This window comes from Cnephaeus nilssonii (genome assembly GCF_951640355.1).
Source record: "Cnephaeus nilssonii genome assembly, chromosome: 13".
NCBI classification, from domain to species: Eukaryota; Metazoa; Chordata; class Mammalia; order Chiroptera; family Vespertilionidae; genus Cnephaeus; species Cnephaeus nilssonii.
The window spans coordinates 18914674-18930854 of NC_137084.1; the positions used below are offsets into that span (position 1 = coordinate 18914674).

The window sequence follows — 16181 nt, forward strand, 5'->3', positions numbered from 1 at the left end:
GATGCAATGATTAGTATTTAGGCACATTGAAAAGGTGGTGACGGTTGCACAACAATGTGAATGTATTTAGTGCCATTGACTGGCACACTTAAAAAATGGTTAAAATGTTAAATTTTATGTGCTATATATTTTGCCACATGAAATATTTATTTTTTTAATAAATCTTTATTGTTCAAAAAAATAGTGAGGGCATAAAAGAAAACATAATTAAATAAAAGTATGTTTTGTATGTTCTAGAATTGAAATATTTATGAAATGCCAATTAATTTTTACCCTGGGAATACAGCAACTGGTCCATGGCAATTTTCCCTAGCTGTAGATGAAATTATCTCAGTCAGGTGTCAAAGTCCAGCTTTTAAAATATAAGTCAATTATGTCATAGAAAATATTCTCTAACCCCACATGTTTCTAGCATCTGTTAATAATGAAACCAAATTATTATACCATTTCCAATTATAGAATTAGTTCAAGGATCACAATGATCTTAGCTTTCTCTGTGTTTCTTTCTATGTATCTTTTCAGGTGATACCTAGTCTTTGTTAGTCATGGAACAAAACAATGGCACTCAGGTGACTGAATTCATTCTTCTGGGATTTGCTGGCCAGCACACGTCTTGGCATATCCTCTTCATGGTATTTCTTGTGATTTATGTGACCACCCTCGTGGGTAATACTGGGATGATCCTACTCATCAAGATTGATTCCTGCCTTCACACCCCCATGTACTTTTTCCTCCAACACTTGGCCTTTGTTGATCTCTGCTACACCTCTGCTATCACTCCCAGGATGTTGCAAAACTTTTTAGAAACGGAAAAATCCATCTCATTCATAGGCTGTATGGTGCAATTACTAGTCTATGGTACTTTTGCAACAAGCGACTGCTATATCCTTGCTGCGATGGCAGTGGACCGTTATGTGGCCATCTGTAACCCACTCCACTATCCAGTAGTCATGACCCAGAGAGTCTGCATTCAACTCTTAGTTGGCTCATACCTCATGGGTTTCCTAAATGCCTCCGTAAATACAAGTCTGACTTTCTCACTGAACTTTTGCAAATCCAATAAAATTAACCACTTTTTCTGTGATGAGCCCCCAATCCTTGCTCTCTCATGCTCCAACATTGATTTAAGCATCATGTTCCTGACTGTCTTTGTGGGGTTTAACTTGATGTTCACCGTGTCGGTCGTCATCTTTTCATACATATATATCCTGGCTGCCATCCTGAAGATATCCTCTGCTGCAGGGAGAAGAAAAGCCTTCTCCACTTGTGCCTCCCACCTGACAGCAGTCACCATTTTCTATGGGACCCTCTCTTACATGTATCTGCACCACGGGTCCCAGGAGTCTCGAGAACAAGAAAAAATGGCTTCTGTGTTTTACGGCATTGTGATCCCCATGTTAAACCCGCTCATCTACAGCCTGAGAAACCAAGATGTGAAGGAAGCTCTGAAAGGGATTGGGAAGAAGTGCCTCTAGTTTGATCCTTGATTTCTAATTCTCTGTGCTTGTAAACACAAGACCAGTAGTGATAATTTTCAAGAAATCAAAACAAGGAAGTCAAGCAACATGGAAAAGTTGCTCATTTTTACTAAGACTGAGCTGCAAATTAAAGACACAATGAGATAACCATTTTCTATCAACGTGTCTGGCAAAAACTGCGAAAGAATGGTAATGCCTATTAAATGCTGTGATGTAAGGAAACTTATGCTCTCACATACTGTTAATAGAAAATTGAGGTGCTACTTCACATTAGAAGGAATCTGGCAATATCTTTTTTTTAAATAGTCTTCAACTCAGAATTCCAGCCTTGCAAATTGATCTGTACAATGAAATTCTAGTCCATAAGGATATATATTTAAGATGTTTATTATAGTACTAGAGGCCCAGTGCACAAATTTGTGCACAGGTGGGATCTGAACGGCCCACCATGATCAGAGCCAATCAGGCCGGGCCAACCAGGGGAAGGGGCTGTGGGCGGTTGGCCGGTGGGCCAACTCCTGGTCGAATTCCTGGTCAAACTATTGGTCAAGGGGACAATTTGCATATTAGCCTTTTATTATACAGGATTATTTAGTAAGGCAAGACCAAAAAAAAAAAGTGAATAGTCCTCAATAAGGAAATAAATCTGTATTGGTGCCAGTCTACAGTCTGTATCTATTGCTGTATAACAAATTTCCAAAAATGTAGGGGCTTTAAAACACACACACACAATCATTACCTTACAGTTTTATGGGGCAGGAATCTAGACACTGCTGAACTGCATCCTCTGAGATGCTGTAATCAAGGTGTCAATCGGGATGGGAACTCATCTGGAGGCCCAACTGGGATGGACCTGCTTCCAGGCTCCCTCATGTTATTGGCAGAATCCATCTCCTTGCAGTGGTAGGACTGAGAGCCCTGCCCCTCTGCTGGCTCTCAGCAGGGGCTGCTCCCAGCTCTTAGAGACAATCCACAATGCTTTGCCACATGGCCCTCTTCATCACCCCATGTGTAACATGGCAGCTTACTTCTCCAAAGTTAGAAAACCATAGATAGCTAATCAGTACATATACCATGTGTACAATGCCCTTTATATGCCCAAATCTTACCAGAACTTCAAACGTCACTCTCTCCCTGAAGTTTTTCCATCTCAACACTTGTTTCCCATTAATGTCTTACCCCTGGAAATAATTTCTTCTTCCACTGAAGACCCACAGCACTTCATTTGCATTAATAAACATTCTTTTTATCACTTCCTAAATAAATTATTTATTTACATAAAAGACCTTCAGTATTATCTATAAAGCTCTTGAGACACATTGTTTTCTATGACCTTTTAACATCTGGTGTAGAGTCTTAGACACAGTAGGTATTCTATTAATATTGAATGGGTGAATACATGATGACAAAAAAAAAAAAAAAACCAACAACAATATAGGCAGTTTCCCAACTCCAAGTTATATGAGTAGGTAGCCTACACGACTGGTCTCCAAATACCAATTGTTAAACAGCAGCATTTGAATGACCAGGGAAAGTTTTTTTTTAAGTGCCAATAACTATATCTCAGCCCTGGAGATATTGATTCTGTGATATTAGATGGAGTCTAATAGCTATAAGTATCTGTATACGCAGAATGTTGCTTTAATTGCATGTGCCATTAAGAGCACAGGATTTAGAAGCTTTTAGAATGTGATTTATGTCCCAACCCTGCCACTCACCAGCAGTGTCCCTTTGTAAATGACTAAGCTTTCAAACCTTGTTTCTCATAATAATACGTAGCTCATGAGATTTTAAATTTTGATTTTTAGTAATAGATAAAATAACAAATAGAAATCATAGCACCTGGCACTAATAAACCCTCAATAAATGTTAATAGTGATGGGAATTCACAAGGATTATTTCAACAGGGGTGTGACAAACACTGTAAGAATGCCCTCACCACCCAAGCGAGCGTCCGCGCACGTGCACACACATACACACACTCACTCACACACACAGAGTCAGTAAGAAATCTCCTAATGTTTGCAACATAAAAACTTCCTCCTCTGGGAAGCTCCTCTCTCCTTCAGCAGAAAATTACCTAATAAAGATTGTTTTCTTTGGTCCTGTCTCAGTGCATAGGGCCACAGATGCTCAAGGGAACAGGTACCAATCCCGCAGGCCACAGCTCTATACTCTCTTTGTGGAGAAATCATCGGGTGAGCAATCAGTTCACTAGCCTGGGAAGGAAATCTAAAGACAAAGCTCCTGTATGTAAAGCAAACTGCATTTTTCCTATTCAGCTGAGCATTGTTCCAGCATATGAGGACCACAGTGAAGTCCATAGGAGTACAGCCAATGTGCCAGCATAATTAACTCCAGGGTTGGGTAGAGTGGTCTTATCTCCAACAAAATAGAAATGTAAATGGAGAAAGGGGATTATTGATGATATGGAGAAGTTGTTAGAAAATGGCCCTGGCTAAATCGACAAACGACAAGTGCTGGCGAGGATGTGGAAAAAAGGAACCCTCGGGCACTGCTGGTGGGAATGCAGACTGGTGCAGCCACTGTGGAAAACAGTATGGAGTTTCCTCAAAAAATTAAAAATGGAACTCCCATTTGACCCAGTAATCCCACTTCTAGGGATATATCCCAAGAAACTAGAAACACCAATCAGAAAGGATATATGCACCTCTATGTTCATAGCAGCACAATTTACAATAGCTAAGATTTGGGAACAGCCTAAGTGCCCATCAGCTGATGAGTGGATTAAAAAGCTGTGGTACATCTACACAAAGGAATACTATGCTGCGGTAAAAAAGAAAGAACTCTTACCATTCACAACAACATGGATGGACATGGAGATCATTATGCTAAGCGTAATAAGCATAATGAACTCACTCATTTGTGGAATATAATAAACAACATAAACTGATTAACAAAAATAGATCCAGAGTCAGAGAAGCATCGAACAGACTGTCAAACTTCAGAGTAAAGACAGGGGAGGGGGGTGGGTAAGAGATCAACCAAAGGACTTGTATGAGTGCATATAAGCATAACCAATGGACACAGACAGTAGGGGGGTGAGAGCATGTGCAGGGTGATGGGGGTGGCCAGGGAGAGGTCAATGGGGAAAAGGAGACATAGGTAATACTATATATAATACTTTAAACAATAAAGAATTTAAAAAAGAAAAGAAAACGACCCTGGCGATGAGGGCTGACACATCAACCATAATGTTCTCAACTGAACATGAAAAACCTTTACAGAATATAAGCAATAATCAGACAAGGCCACTCCGTGACGGAGATGGAACAAGACAAAGAAAAGGCCACTCTGTGAGTATGTCTGGAACACAAGAAGGACAAAGACTCTTAACAACCGAAAGCATTAGCTAAAATTAGTGGTTACTCCTTTCTTTCTTTTAAATTTCATTAATTTTCTTTTTTATTTATTTTTATTTTTTATTTTCTTAATCTGTATTGTTGAAAGTATTAGGTATGTCCCCTTTTTCCTCCATTGACCTCTCCCAGCCCACCTCCACCCCCTACCCCAGGCCTTCACCAACCTTTTGTCTGTGTCCATGGTTATGCATATATGCATATGCTAAGCAAAATAAGCCAATCAGAGAAAGATAAGTATCACATGATTTCACTCATATGTGGAATGTAATGAACAACATAAACTGATGAACAAAAATAGATCCAGAGACAGAGAAGCATTGAACAGACTGTCAAACCTCAGAAAGGAGGTAGTGGAGGGTGGGTGGATGGGTGAGAAGAGATCAACTAGTTACTCCTTCTTTATCCACTTTTATTTTTCTCCCCTCTTAGGTACAGATTACCATAATATCCAGTTACTAAATTCCTGATAATGCTCAAAACAGAACTTCCCTTCACTTCCTAAATCCTTCTTAGAATCGACCCACATAAGTCTTCTCAAGTCCCTCTCGTCCAGCACTCTGGTCCCTGTGGGGTGTGCTCTCCCTTGCTGCCTAACTTTGTCTCTGTGCTCCTAGTGCTCATTGCCTATTGAGCATTGACAGTGTGATTTGTGCCAAGTGCATCTGTTACCTCTCAGAAATCTTGTTTCTTTTTTTTTTTTTTAATCCTCAATGGAGGATATTTTTCCATTGATTTTTAGAGAGACAGAGAGAAATATTGATGTGAGAGAAACACATCGATTGGTTGCCTCCTGCACAAGCCCCGACCAGGGCCCAGGCCAGGGAGGAGCTGCAACCAAGCTATACACCCTTGACTAGAATCAAACCCAGAACCCTTAGGTCTGCAGGCCAACGCTCTATCCACTGAGCAAAACCAGCTAGGGCCACCTTACATGCTTTTATTATTCACTTTTATGTATCCATTATTATTTCAATACAGCTGTTTTTAAAATTTTTAAAGGAGATTCTTTATGTCCCTTAGTCCTGCTCCTCACTGTTCTTAAGTTTGTCATATGTCCTTCCCAATGGTGTTTCCTTCACATAAACACACACACACAATTTTTTAAATTAAAAATCAGTTTACATCCCACATGTTTTCCCTGCAAAATTCTTTTAGCATTTCAGTATGTTCTTAACATTTTCCCTAATACTATAAGTCATCTCATTATTTTAGGTGTTTTCATGGAAATACAAACTATAGATTAACTCTGACTTATTTTAACATTACCCAATCCATATCCAAAATTTTTGCTATAAAAACAAAATGTTGCATAGAATTTTCTGTGGTTAAGATAAATATTTTCCAATTTCATTTTATCAAAGGTTCAACTGAGGTTGAGGGAAGTTACTTTTCTTGCCCAAGATCACATACCTGTTAAATAGTAGTTCCAAGATTCAAATTTACATCTAACTTCAAAGCCTATTATTTTCCATTGCAGGTAGTATAAAATAAATCTTCAAAGTGACTTGGATACGATGTAATTTGGACAACTTAAAAACATTTGCAATACTTATACAATTAAAAATCTCTTTCAGAACCTCAACTTATTGCCTAGATGGGTGAACCAGGATTGAATTTACTCTCCTGCCTGAAACAAGAAAAAAATGAATAAAATATATGAAACACTAGTTTGCAAAACACTATATATCAGACAGTAAAGAACATGATTCCTGAGAGGCAAGAAATAAAACTCATAAATGTCAGATTTGTTCACCAATGGGCTTTCTAGAAGTATATTACCTATCGGTGTGCTTTGTGATTCTCTAAGATAAAAGGAATGTAGAGCATTTCCCAAATATGTTGGACCACCGGACACTTTTTAATCTATATACTTATTGCTCTATTGTCTTAATTCTAAAATGCACATTTCTATCATATCTCAATATTTCTGATGTTGGGCTTATTTTTAACTCCACATGTACATTTAATAAGGCAGTTAAGTTACTAGTATAAAATTCATGGTGAATCTTTCAACTGATATATACATATATACAATACAATATAATAAATACATTTTTAACCACTTGAAACCCATTTTTCCTATAGTTCAGTTTGAAAAATACCTGTGTGTTTTTTTTAAAAAGTTGGCTAAATGCTTTTATAAAAGTAACTAGAGGAGTAGACTATTGAAGTACTTTCTAGAAAACATCATTTAAAGGATATCTTCAGCTCTAAATAGAACACCACACTTGTATATTAAAAAATCAATGTTATATTCAATTATTAATAAAAGTGCCTTAATGATTCCTAATAGGAAGCATGTTATTTGCCATGGTTTAGTTATGGTGGATGTTCAATGTCTTTACTTCTTTAAAAAGTATCTGATGATTCAGGCTGGCTATTTCACACAATCTACCTATTTTAGTGAATTTTTAGTCCTAGGAAACACTTATTACTGTCATTATTTACTAACTTTAATATGAGTCACCTTTCTCCCTTACCTAAGGGAAGTGAATATTGTAAACACTTTCTGGAATCTCAGCTCATATTTACCCAAAGAGTGGAAGTGAATACCAGATGTGGTCTACTTCAGTTCCAAAAACCATTGGTCATTCCTCCCCATCACCTCTCCCTGACCCTAGCAGGATACCACAGAGGGCTTACAATAGCTACTAGTAAAATGTTATTGTCTGTGTTAGTCTGTTCGGGTTGCTGTGACAGGATACCACAAACTGGGTGCTTTACACAACAGAAATGCACTGTCTCATAGTTCTGGAGGCTGGAAATCCAAAATCAAGGTGTTGACAGGATTGATTTCTCTGAGGGGTGTGAAGCAAGGAGCTATTCCAGGCCTCTCCCCATGGCTTGTAGATGGCCACCTGCATGTTCACATGGCGCCCTTTCTCATTACATGTCTGTCTCTAAATTTCCATGTTATAAGGACACCAATAATATTGACTAAAGGCCCACCCTAATGACCTCATTTTAATTTGATGAAAATATTTCTATAAAGACCTTCTCTCCAAATAAAATCACATTCTGAGTTACTGGGGGGTTATGACTTCAAAATGTGAATTTTGAGAGGAGTCACAATTCAACCCATAACACCATCTATAACAAAGGCTGCTCAGAACACTAGAATCTTACCCACATCAATGTTCTATTATCTCTTCCTTTTGGGTAGATGAAGTCTCTGGGTGGCAATTTGAACCTGTCATGGCATTGCAGAGTTGTTGGGATTGCATTTTCTCCTGCCCAGGATACCTCTCACACTCTTCAGAAAGAAGTATGCTCTGGTTATCGAATCAGAACCAGAGATGCAGAGAGGACTGAGCTCCAATAAATTCTCAGAGGTATGACTTAAGTATCAGAAAGGCATGAGATTGTTGTTGTAAAAAATGTCAATTTCAAACTTAACCACAACCTCCAAGGCACCAAACCTGAAATCTAAAATTCCATAGTAGCCAATAATATGATAATTACAGCAAACATTCATTGAATAGTTACTATGTGCCTTGGATAAGTATTTTACATGCATGATTTTATCTAATCCTCACTAACATTATATGAGGTTGATACTTTCAATTAAACTTGATATATAAGTAAAGAACTTACTACAGACCATAGTATGTATTTAATAACCAAAAGTTAATTGTACATGCCCATTTTTAAATATTTTTATTGATTTCAGAGAGAGGAAGGGAGAGGGAGAGGGAGATAGAAACATCAATGATGAGAGAGAATCAATTGGCTGCCTCCTGCACACCCACTACTGGAGATTGAACCCACCATCCGGGTATGTGCCCTGACCAGGAATCGAACTATGACTTCCTGGTTCATGGGTTAACACTCAACTACTGAGCCACACTGGCTGGGCAATGTACATGCCCATTTTACATATGAGAAAACTGAGCTTCAGAGACCCCTAGGATTACACTAGTAGTGAGAGACTTAGCCTATATTTGAATCTAGAAATGTTAAACTCCAAAGCTTGAGATCTTACTCATTTACCTGAGCTCAGGAACCAAAAGTTAACATATTCCTGGAGTCTTCAAAGTTAGCTTATTAGGGGTTCCTTCAGGTTAAGATATAGGGCTTCTTCAGTCAATAAGGTCAGAATATAGGGTAGCTTGCCCCTTGTCACCATTGTCCCCTACTACTTTAATCATCAATATCAGAGATACTGTGGCTCAGCCCAGCAAAACATGGGAAAGTCTTAAAAGGTGCATGCTCTTTAACTTGGTATCAACTGGTGAATATGCCAGATAAAACCTCAAGGTCTCCCAATAATTAGAGTTGGCTGATTGAGGAAGGGCCCCCTACTTGGCTAGTTTTCATATTGAATGCTCTCCTTTATCTCACATTAGAATCACCATTTCCTTTCTTCAATTTCTTCACCAGAGAAATGTAGAGTGTTCAAAAATATGCGAAGTGCTTTTATATACATCAACTTATCTGACCCTCACAGCAATTCTCTGAGTCTCTCTGGGTTGTTGACCCCTTTTACATGTGAAGACATCGATACTCAGGGTCATCAAATGGCTTTCCAAATCCTTCAGCTAGAGAGTCACAGGCCAACATGGGCATTTGGGTTTTTTGGATTTTTCTCTTTTCTTTCCACTAAAATTTACCGAATCTCTGATTTTCAACTCTAGTGCCTATGATTATATTTCATAAATCTTACTTGATTATCCCAACTCAAATTTCTATCTTACCAGACATTCTCTACTCAATTTTCAGAAATTTATTTCTTCAACGAATGTTTTTTGGGGTGGATGCTCAGTGACAGATTCTAGGCTAAATGGGGACTCAAAAATGAGCAAGACAGACATGACTTCTTCCTTCATGAAGCTATCAGCCTAGCATCAATGGCACAACTGGTCTTGAACTTAGCTGAAGATGCCAAAAACTTGGACCAAAGAGCATATGGTTCAACCATACTCAAAAATACAGAATAAGGACCTTTCATGAAGGAAATAAAAGAAAGTCAGCGTTTAATTCCTGGAGTTCATTAGGAAGACACTTGGGTGGTTGGAGAGATGATTCAAGAGGCTAAAGTGAACCATCTTTAAGGAGATCATCTAGCATTTGTGTGATGATTAGCTCACTAGGAGAACATTTTTATCTTCCTTTTTTAACATGTGAAATTCTCAGACTGAGCCAGACATGTGAGCTTCTGGAGTCTATATTTTTATAACAACTTATTCAAAATAACAGTGAGAGCCAGAGTCAGTCTAACTAATGCAGCTAAACCACTGTCTACACTAAGGAATAGGCTCCAGATCATGGGTATCTGGAGCCCTTGTGTACAGCTTCATATCTCTAAATCTCACAAGGTCTTCATGTTCTCATTTGGAGCAGGAGGACTATAATAACCTATCAAAAATGATTGTTAGAAGAATTCTTTGAGAAAATGTAGTTAAATGCATTATGAAAAACTCTTCTGATATAAGCCCTCCTAGAGACCTTGCCTTAATAATTTTTTAAACTCAAAGAGATATCATTTTTATAGTAATAAGCAATTTTTTGTCATCTGGTTTGAAGACCAAAATTTTCCTTTGTAAGAGTCTATTGTTTTTGGAGGGAGCTCTTTAATATATTTAGTGTTTCAGATGTCAGGTGAGCAGTCATTCATTTGTTTGTTTGGTTTTGGTTTTTTGTTGTTGTTGTTTTAGCTTTCTTTTTATTTATTTTCTTTCTCTCTCTTTATTGATTAAGGTATTACATATGTGTCCTTATCCCCCCATTGCTCCCCTACCCCACCCCCCACTCATGCCCTCACCCCCTTGGTGTCTGTCTCCATTGGTTAGACTTATATGCATGCATACAAGTCCTTTGGTTGAGCTCTCCCCTTAACCCCACCCTCTCCTACCTTCCCTCTGAGGTTTGACGGTCTGATTGATGCTTTTGAGAGAAAGACCTGAGTCAGATAGCTCTAAGAAAATTGGCTCAAATAGCCAGACACTCTAAGGATTGAGGAGACTACTGAAAAAGTAATAAGATGCCACTTCCAAGATTAGCAAGATTAAAATTACAAAAAGACTCTCTCTCTCTCTCTCTCTCTCTCTCTCTCTCTCTCTCTCTCTCTCTCTCTCACACACACACACACACACACACACACACACACACACACTTCTCTCCACCCCTCCCCCTTCCTCAGAGGTAAGCCCCAGCTTCCATGTTATGAGTTGCACTGTAGAAAGACCCATGTATAAAAGAACTAATGTCTCTGGTCAACAGCTCTCAAGGGATCCTGTCAACAGCCACCTGCGTGAGCTTAGAAGAGGATTTTCCCTTAGTAGAGCCTTGAATAGAGCTTAAGATAAGCCCACAAAACCTGGCTAGCACCTAGTAAGAGACCCTGAGCCAGAAGCACTCAACTAAGCCATATCTGGATTCTTGACCTGCAGAAACTGTGAGATAATAAATATTTCTTATTTAAGACACTAAGTTTTGGGATGATTTATTACACAGCAATAGAAAACCAATCAAAAATGCCTTTCAGAAGCCTACATTTTTGGAAAAACCTTTTCCTTTTTGCCCTATATCTGTTCCTCACTCTACAAACCATTTCTTGACCCTTGCTATTCTTTAAAAGTCTACTATTTTTCAGACAATGTGCTGGTCTTGAGAATTAAGCTCAGAGTTTGAAAATACCAATGAATTGGACTCTTTTCTAAGAAATTGTATAGGTATCCAAATCTCAGAAAAGTTTTTTGTATGAAAAATGTAGTCCTTTGAAAGTGGTAATAGAATATTTTATACTTTATTGTATATATTTAACATTTATATTTATGCCATATATATGTGGGTGGGTGTGTTTTATATATATTATATATATAGTTCCCACATGATTCCATTTGCTGTCACATTAATTTAGATAAATACGTATTTCATATCAATAAGCCCTATGAGAAGAGAAACAAAGTCTATTCAAAATCCTAAAACAGCCAAAACCGGTTTGGTTCAGTGGGTAGAGCGTCGGCCTGCGGACTGGAGGGTCCCAGGTTCGATTCCAGTCAAGGGCATGTACCTTGGTTGCAAGCACATCCCTGGTGAGGGGTGTGCAGGAGGCAGCTGGTTGATGTTTCTCTCTCATTGATGTTTCTGGCTCTCTATCCCTCTCCTCTCCTCTCTGTGAAAAATTAATAAAATATATATTTTTTAAAAAAATCCTAAAACAGCTGGTGAGTGAAAACTTCTTATGAACCCAACACACTCCCAAGAGGATCACCTGGGGTCTTTAGCTGACATTTCAACATCCTTTTTACCTATTCATCATGCTCTTCCTCAAGCCCCAGCATGACCATAACTTGTAAGTGGCTTCAGTTGCTGAAAAGCAGGGGGCCTAGCCCTGTAGGAAGGGTCCCTGTGGTGACACTTAACTCTTAAAGGTCACAGCTGTTGCTGGAAGAGTCACTGACAGGGACTCTATTAATGATTCATCAGAGTCCTGTAAGGCTTCCCTCTGTGTATGAATCCCTCGCTGGTTTTGTAGTAGACATTGTTTCATTTCACTTCTGCCTCCAAATTCCTAAAACTTAACCAATGGATTTTTAGTCAAATCAACACTAAAAGCATTTTGTGTATCTGGTAGCTAGGTGCAGTGGCAGTTGGGGAGAAGAGAAAGGCACAAATAAACTAAAACATAGAGGTTGTTGCCATATGATCAGAGTCTGAACAGACCTGAAAAAGGCTCAGCCATAGTTCTACAGTCAATGACCTCAAAAAGCACCAGAGTACAAAGCAGAAGACGTGGAGTCTTCATTCCAGTGATGCCAGTGGACACTGCATGTGCACCGACAGTTGCTTTCCTTCTCTCAGCCTCAGTTTTCTCATCTGTACAGCAAAGGATTTGTACTAAACCAGGGCTTCTGTGGTGGGCAGAACCCTAAGATGGCCTCTGAAGATTGCCATCCCTTGCTGTACATGCCTGTGAGTGTGGGTGGGGTGTATGCATGTGATGGGATCTCACTCCCATGAGTAAGTTAGGTTCTAAGGGAAAAGTAAAAGGATTCTTTACAGATGTAAAGTCCCAAATTAGTTGATTTTTTCAGTTCTTTGCAAGGGAGATTATCTGAATTAATCAGATGAAAGTCCTTAAAAGAAGAACTGGGTCCTTCTTGAAAAGGAAGATTCTCTTGTAAGCCTGGAAGACAGAGCTGCTGAGTCCTGGGGGAGCCTATGAAATGGCCATGTGACAAGGAACTGTGAACAGCCTCTAGAGCTCAGAGTGGCCTCAACTGACAGACAGAAAAAAAAATGAGGACCTCAGTCCTACTACAAAAATATGAATTTGGCCAACAACTTCATGAACTCCAAAAAGAAATACAGGCTAGCTAAAACTTGACTGCAGCTTTGTGGGACCCTAAGCAGAGGGCACAGTTAAGTATGCCCATACTCCTGACCCACGAAAACTTGAGATAATAAGTATATGTTGTTGTAAGCCACCAAATTTTTGTTAATATGTTACACAGTAATGAAAAACTAATATAGATTCTAAGTGAGTTCCATTTTGCCTGCTAATTCTAATGATTGATAATGTCTGCCTGCCCAAAGCACCATAGTGAAAAGGATTCAAAATCTGCATCTACCTTCAGCTACAGAAAGTGTCAAAATTGATTAATAATATGTACCATGAGTATTTATCATTTAGGAGTCCTCTGATTGTAAGGAAACACACACACACACACACACACACACACACACACACACACCACACACATTGGCTTAAGATCTGGCATTTCTTCACCAAATACTTAACAAAACCCTACTGTTGTGATAAACATTGTTTTAAGCACTGAGGCTAAGACAAAAAAGAGGGTTCTCACCAGGAACCAAATCTGCCAGTATCTTGATCTTGAACTTCCCAGACTCCAGAACTGTGAGGGGGGTGGGAGGGAGTGTTGTTTAAACCACCCAGTCTATGCTATTTTTTTTATAGACGCCCAAGCTAACCAAGTCACTGGGTCAACCACCCAGCCCTGAGGGGAGAGACTAGTCTACTCCACCCCATGCACCTGAACTGAGACTGTGGAGAACTGATTCCTGAGCAGAAAATCAGGTGCTGCCACCCCACAAACAAAAAATAACCAACATCCAACACAGTAAAGGAGGAGAGAGTGGCTCCAAGCTCACCACGTAGTTGATCTCTGGAGTAAAAGATGATCTCTAAGGTTCTTGTTTCTTTTTTTTTAATTCTAAAATTGAATGATACTTATTTTTCTATTTTATTAAATGTTATCAATTTTTATGTTTAATTAAATATATGTTCAATGTAATAAAAGTAAATAGTGATATAGCCTTCTAAAAAGCAGAAGGCACATTCCCAAAAAAACTCAAACACTTCACCCCACATCCAAAAAACCATGCAGAGAACCTGCCATTTTTACACATGCTATACTTCTATGCGCCATGTTTATGTGGTTTATTATGCACAAATTCTTCTTGTCAAGGGGGAGAGGGAAGGAGTAATAGAGACTCGGGTTCTGGAAAAGAGATTCCAAGCTCCCAGTGGCATGATCATGGAGGAAGTCACAGGTGGTGGAAGGACTTTCTAGGGCCAAATCAATGCCAGAAGAACCCCTATCTTTCCCCCAAATGCCCATCAGTTCCCTCACAAGACTAAGCAATCAGAGTGGCAAGGATCTCAGGCCCAGTGTACCCGCTCTGGTAACCATGTGATATACAGAAAGGGCATGGAAGTTAAAATCAGTCAGACTTGGGTTCAAATCCTGGCTCTGCCACTAACTACTAGTAAATGTGAGAACAAAGGAAATTTACTGTATTCTTTGGAGCCCCCGTCTCCTCATATAAAAACTGTGATAATTATACCCATCTACAAGTACTTGGGTGAGTGAGCAAGTGAGTGAGATAGTAGCACTCATGGCAATGGCTAACAGACATCTGGTAATGAAAAGAAGGGATAGAGATTACACCTGTACTGTGGCATAGAGAGCACCCTGGACTGGAAGTCGGGAGTCCTAGACAGTCCACAGGCTGCTGCAGAGAAGAGTTAAGACCTTGGACTCTGCAGCCAGACTGCCTTGGTTAGAATTCCAGGTCCACATTTACTAAATTACATAAGGTGCTTGCACTTTATAAATTACATGAACTTTACATTTTCTTGAAAATTCCATGTCTCAGTTTTCTTCTCTGTGAAATGGCAATGATAGTAACAGTCCCTAATTCATAAGGCTGGTGTGAGAGTTAAGTGAGGACAATATATATGAAATAGTTAGACAGTGTCTGACATATAGCTTGCACTCAAGAAATGTTAGCTATTATCATTATTATTCATTTATCCAATACACAATTCTTGAGAATGTGTTCTAAGAGCTATGTTAGGTGCTAGAATTGCATAAATATATATTGATCTCTTCCATGTTCAACACAGATAGATTTTTTATTGATTAAAGTATTACATATATGTCCTTATCCCCTCATTGCCCCCCCTTTCATGCCCTCACACACACACCCCCGGTGTCTGTGTCCATTAGTTATGCTTATATGCATGCATACAAGTCCTTTAGTTGATCTCTCCCCCTTACCCCCACCCACCCCTACCTTCCTTCTGAGGTTTGACAGTCTTATCGACACTTCTTTGTCTCTGGATCTGTTTTTGTTCATCAGTTTATGTTGTTCATTATAGTCCACAAATGAGTGAGATCATGTGATATGTATCTTTCTCTGACTGACTTATTTCACTTAGCATAATGCTCTCCAGCTCCATCCATGCTGTTGCAAATGGTAGGAGTTCCTTCCTTTTTACAGCAGCATAGTATTCCATTATGTAGATGTACCACAGTTTTTTAATCCACTCATTAGCTGATGGGTACTTAAGCTGTTTCCAAATCTTAGCTATTGTAAATCGTGCTGCTATGAACATAGGGGGGAGGGGGGCATATATCCTTTCTGATTGGTGTTTCTAGTTTCTTGGGATATATTTCTAGAAGTGGGATCACTGGGTCAAATGGAAGTTCCATTTTTAATTTTTTGATGAGACCCCATACTGTTCTCCACAGTGGCTGCACCAGTCTTCATTCCCACCAGTAGTGCACGAGGGTTCCCTTATCTCCGCATCCTCACCAGCACTGGTCATTTGTTGATTTGTTGATGATTGCCATTCTGAAAGGTATGAGATGGTACCGCATTGTCCTTTTGATTTGCATCTCTCAGATAATTAGTGACTTTGAACATGTTTTCATATGTCTCTTGGCCTTCCTTATGTTCTCTTTCAAAAAGTATCTATTTAGGTCCATTGTCCATTTTTTGATTGGGTTGTTTATCTTTCTTTTGTTAAGTTGTATGAGTTCCCTGTAAATGCTGTAGTTTAAACCCT

The 16181-nt window shown here is 39.0% G+C and overlaps 1 protein-coding gene across 1 annotated transcript; it reads left to right on the forward strand.

Annotated features, from left to right (window-relative positions):
- Nucleotides 1–532: 532 nt before the first annotated feature.
- LOC307109732 (olfactory receptor 5AK2-like) lies at nt 533–1475 on the forward strand (the record flags this gene model as incomplete). Its single annotated transcript, XM_079788599.1, has 1 exon — nt 533–1475. Exon 1 carries the CDS (start codon nt 546–548, stop codon nt 1473–1475), a length of 930 nt encoding a protein of 309 aa, XP_079644725.1. The 5' UTR covers nt 533–545.
- Nucleotides 1476–16181: the final 14706 nt, after the last annotated feature.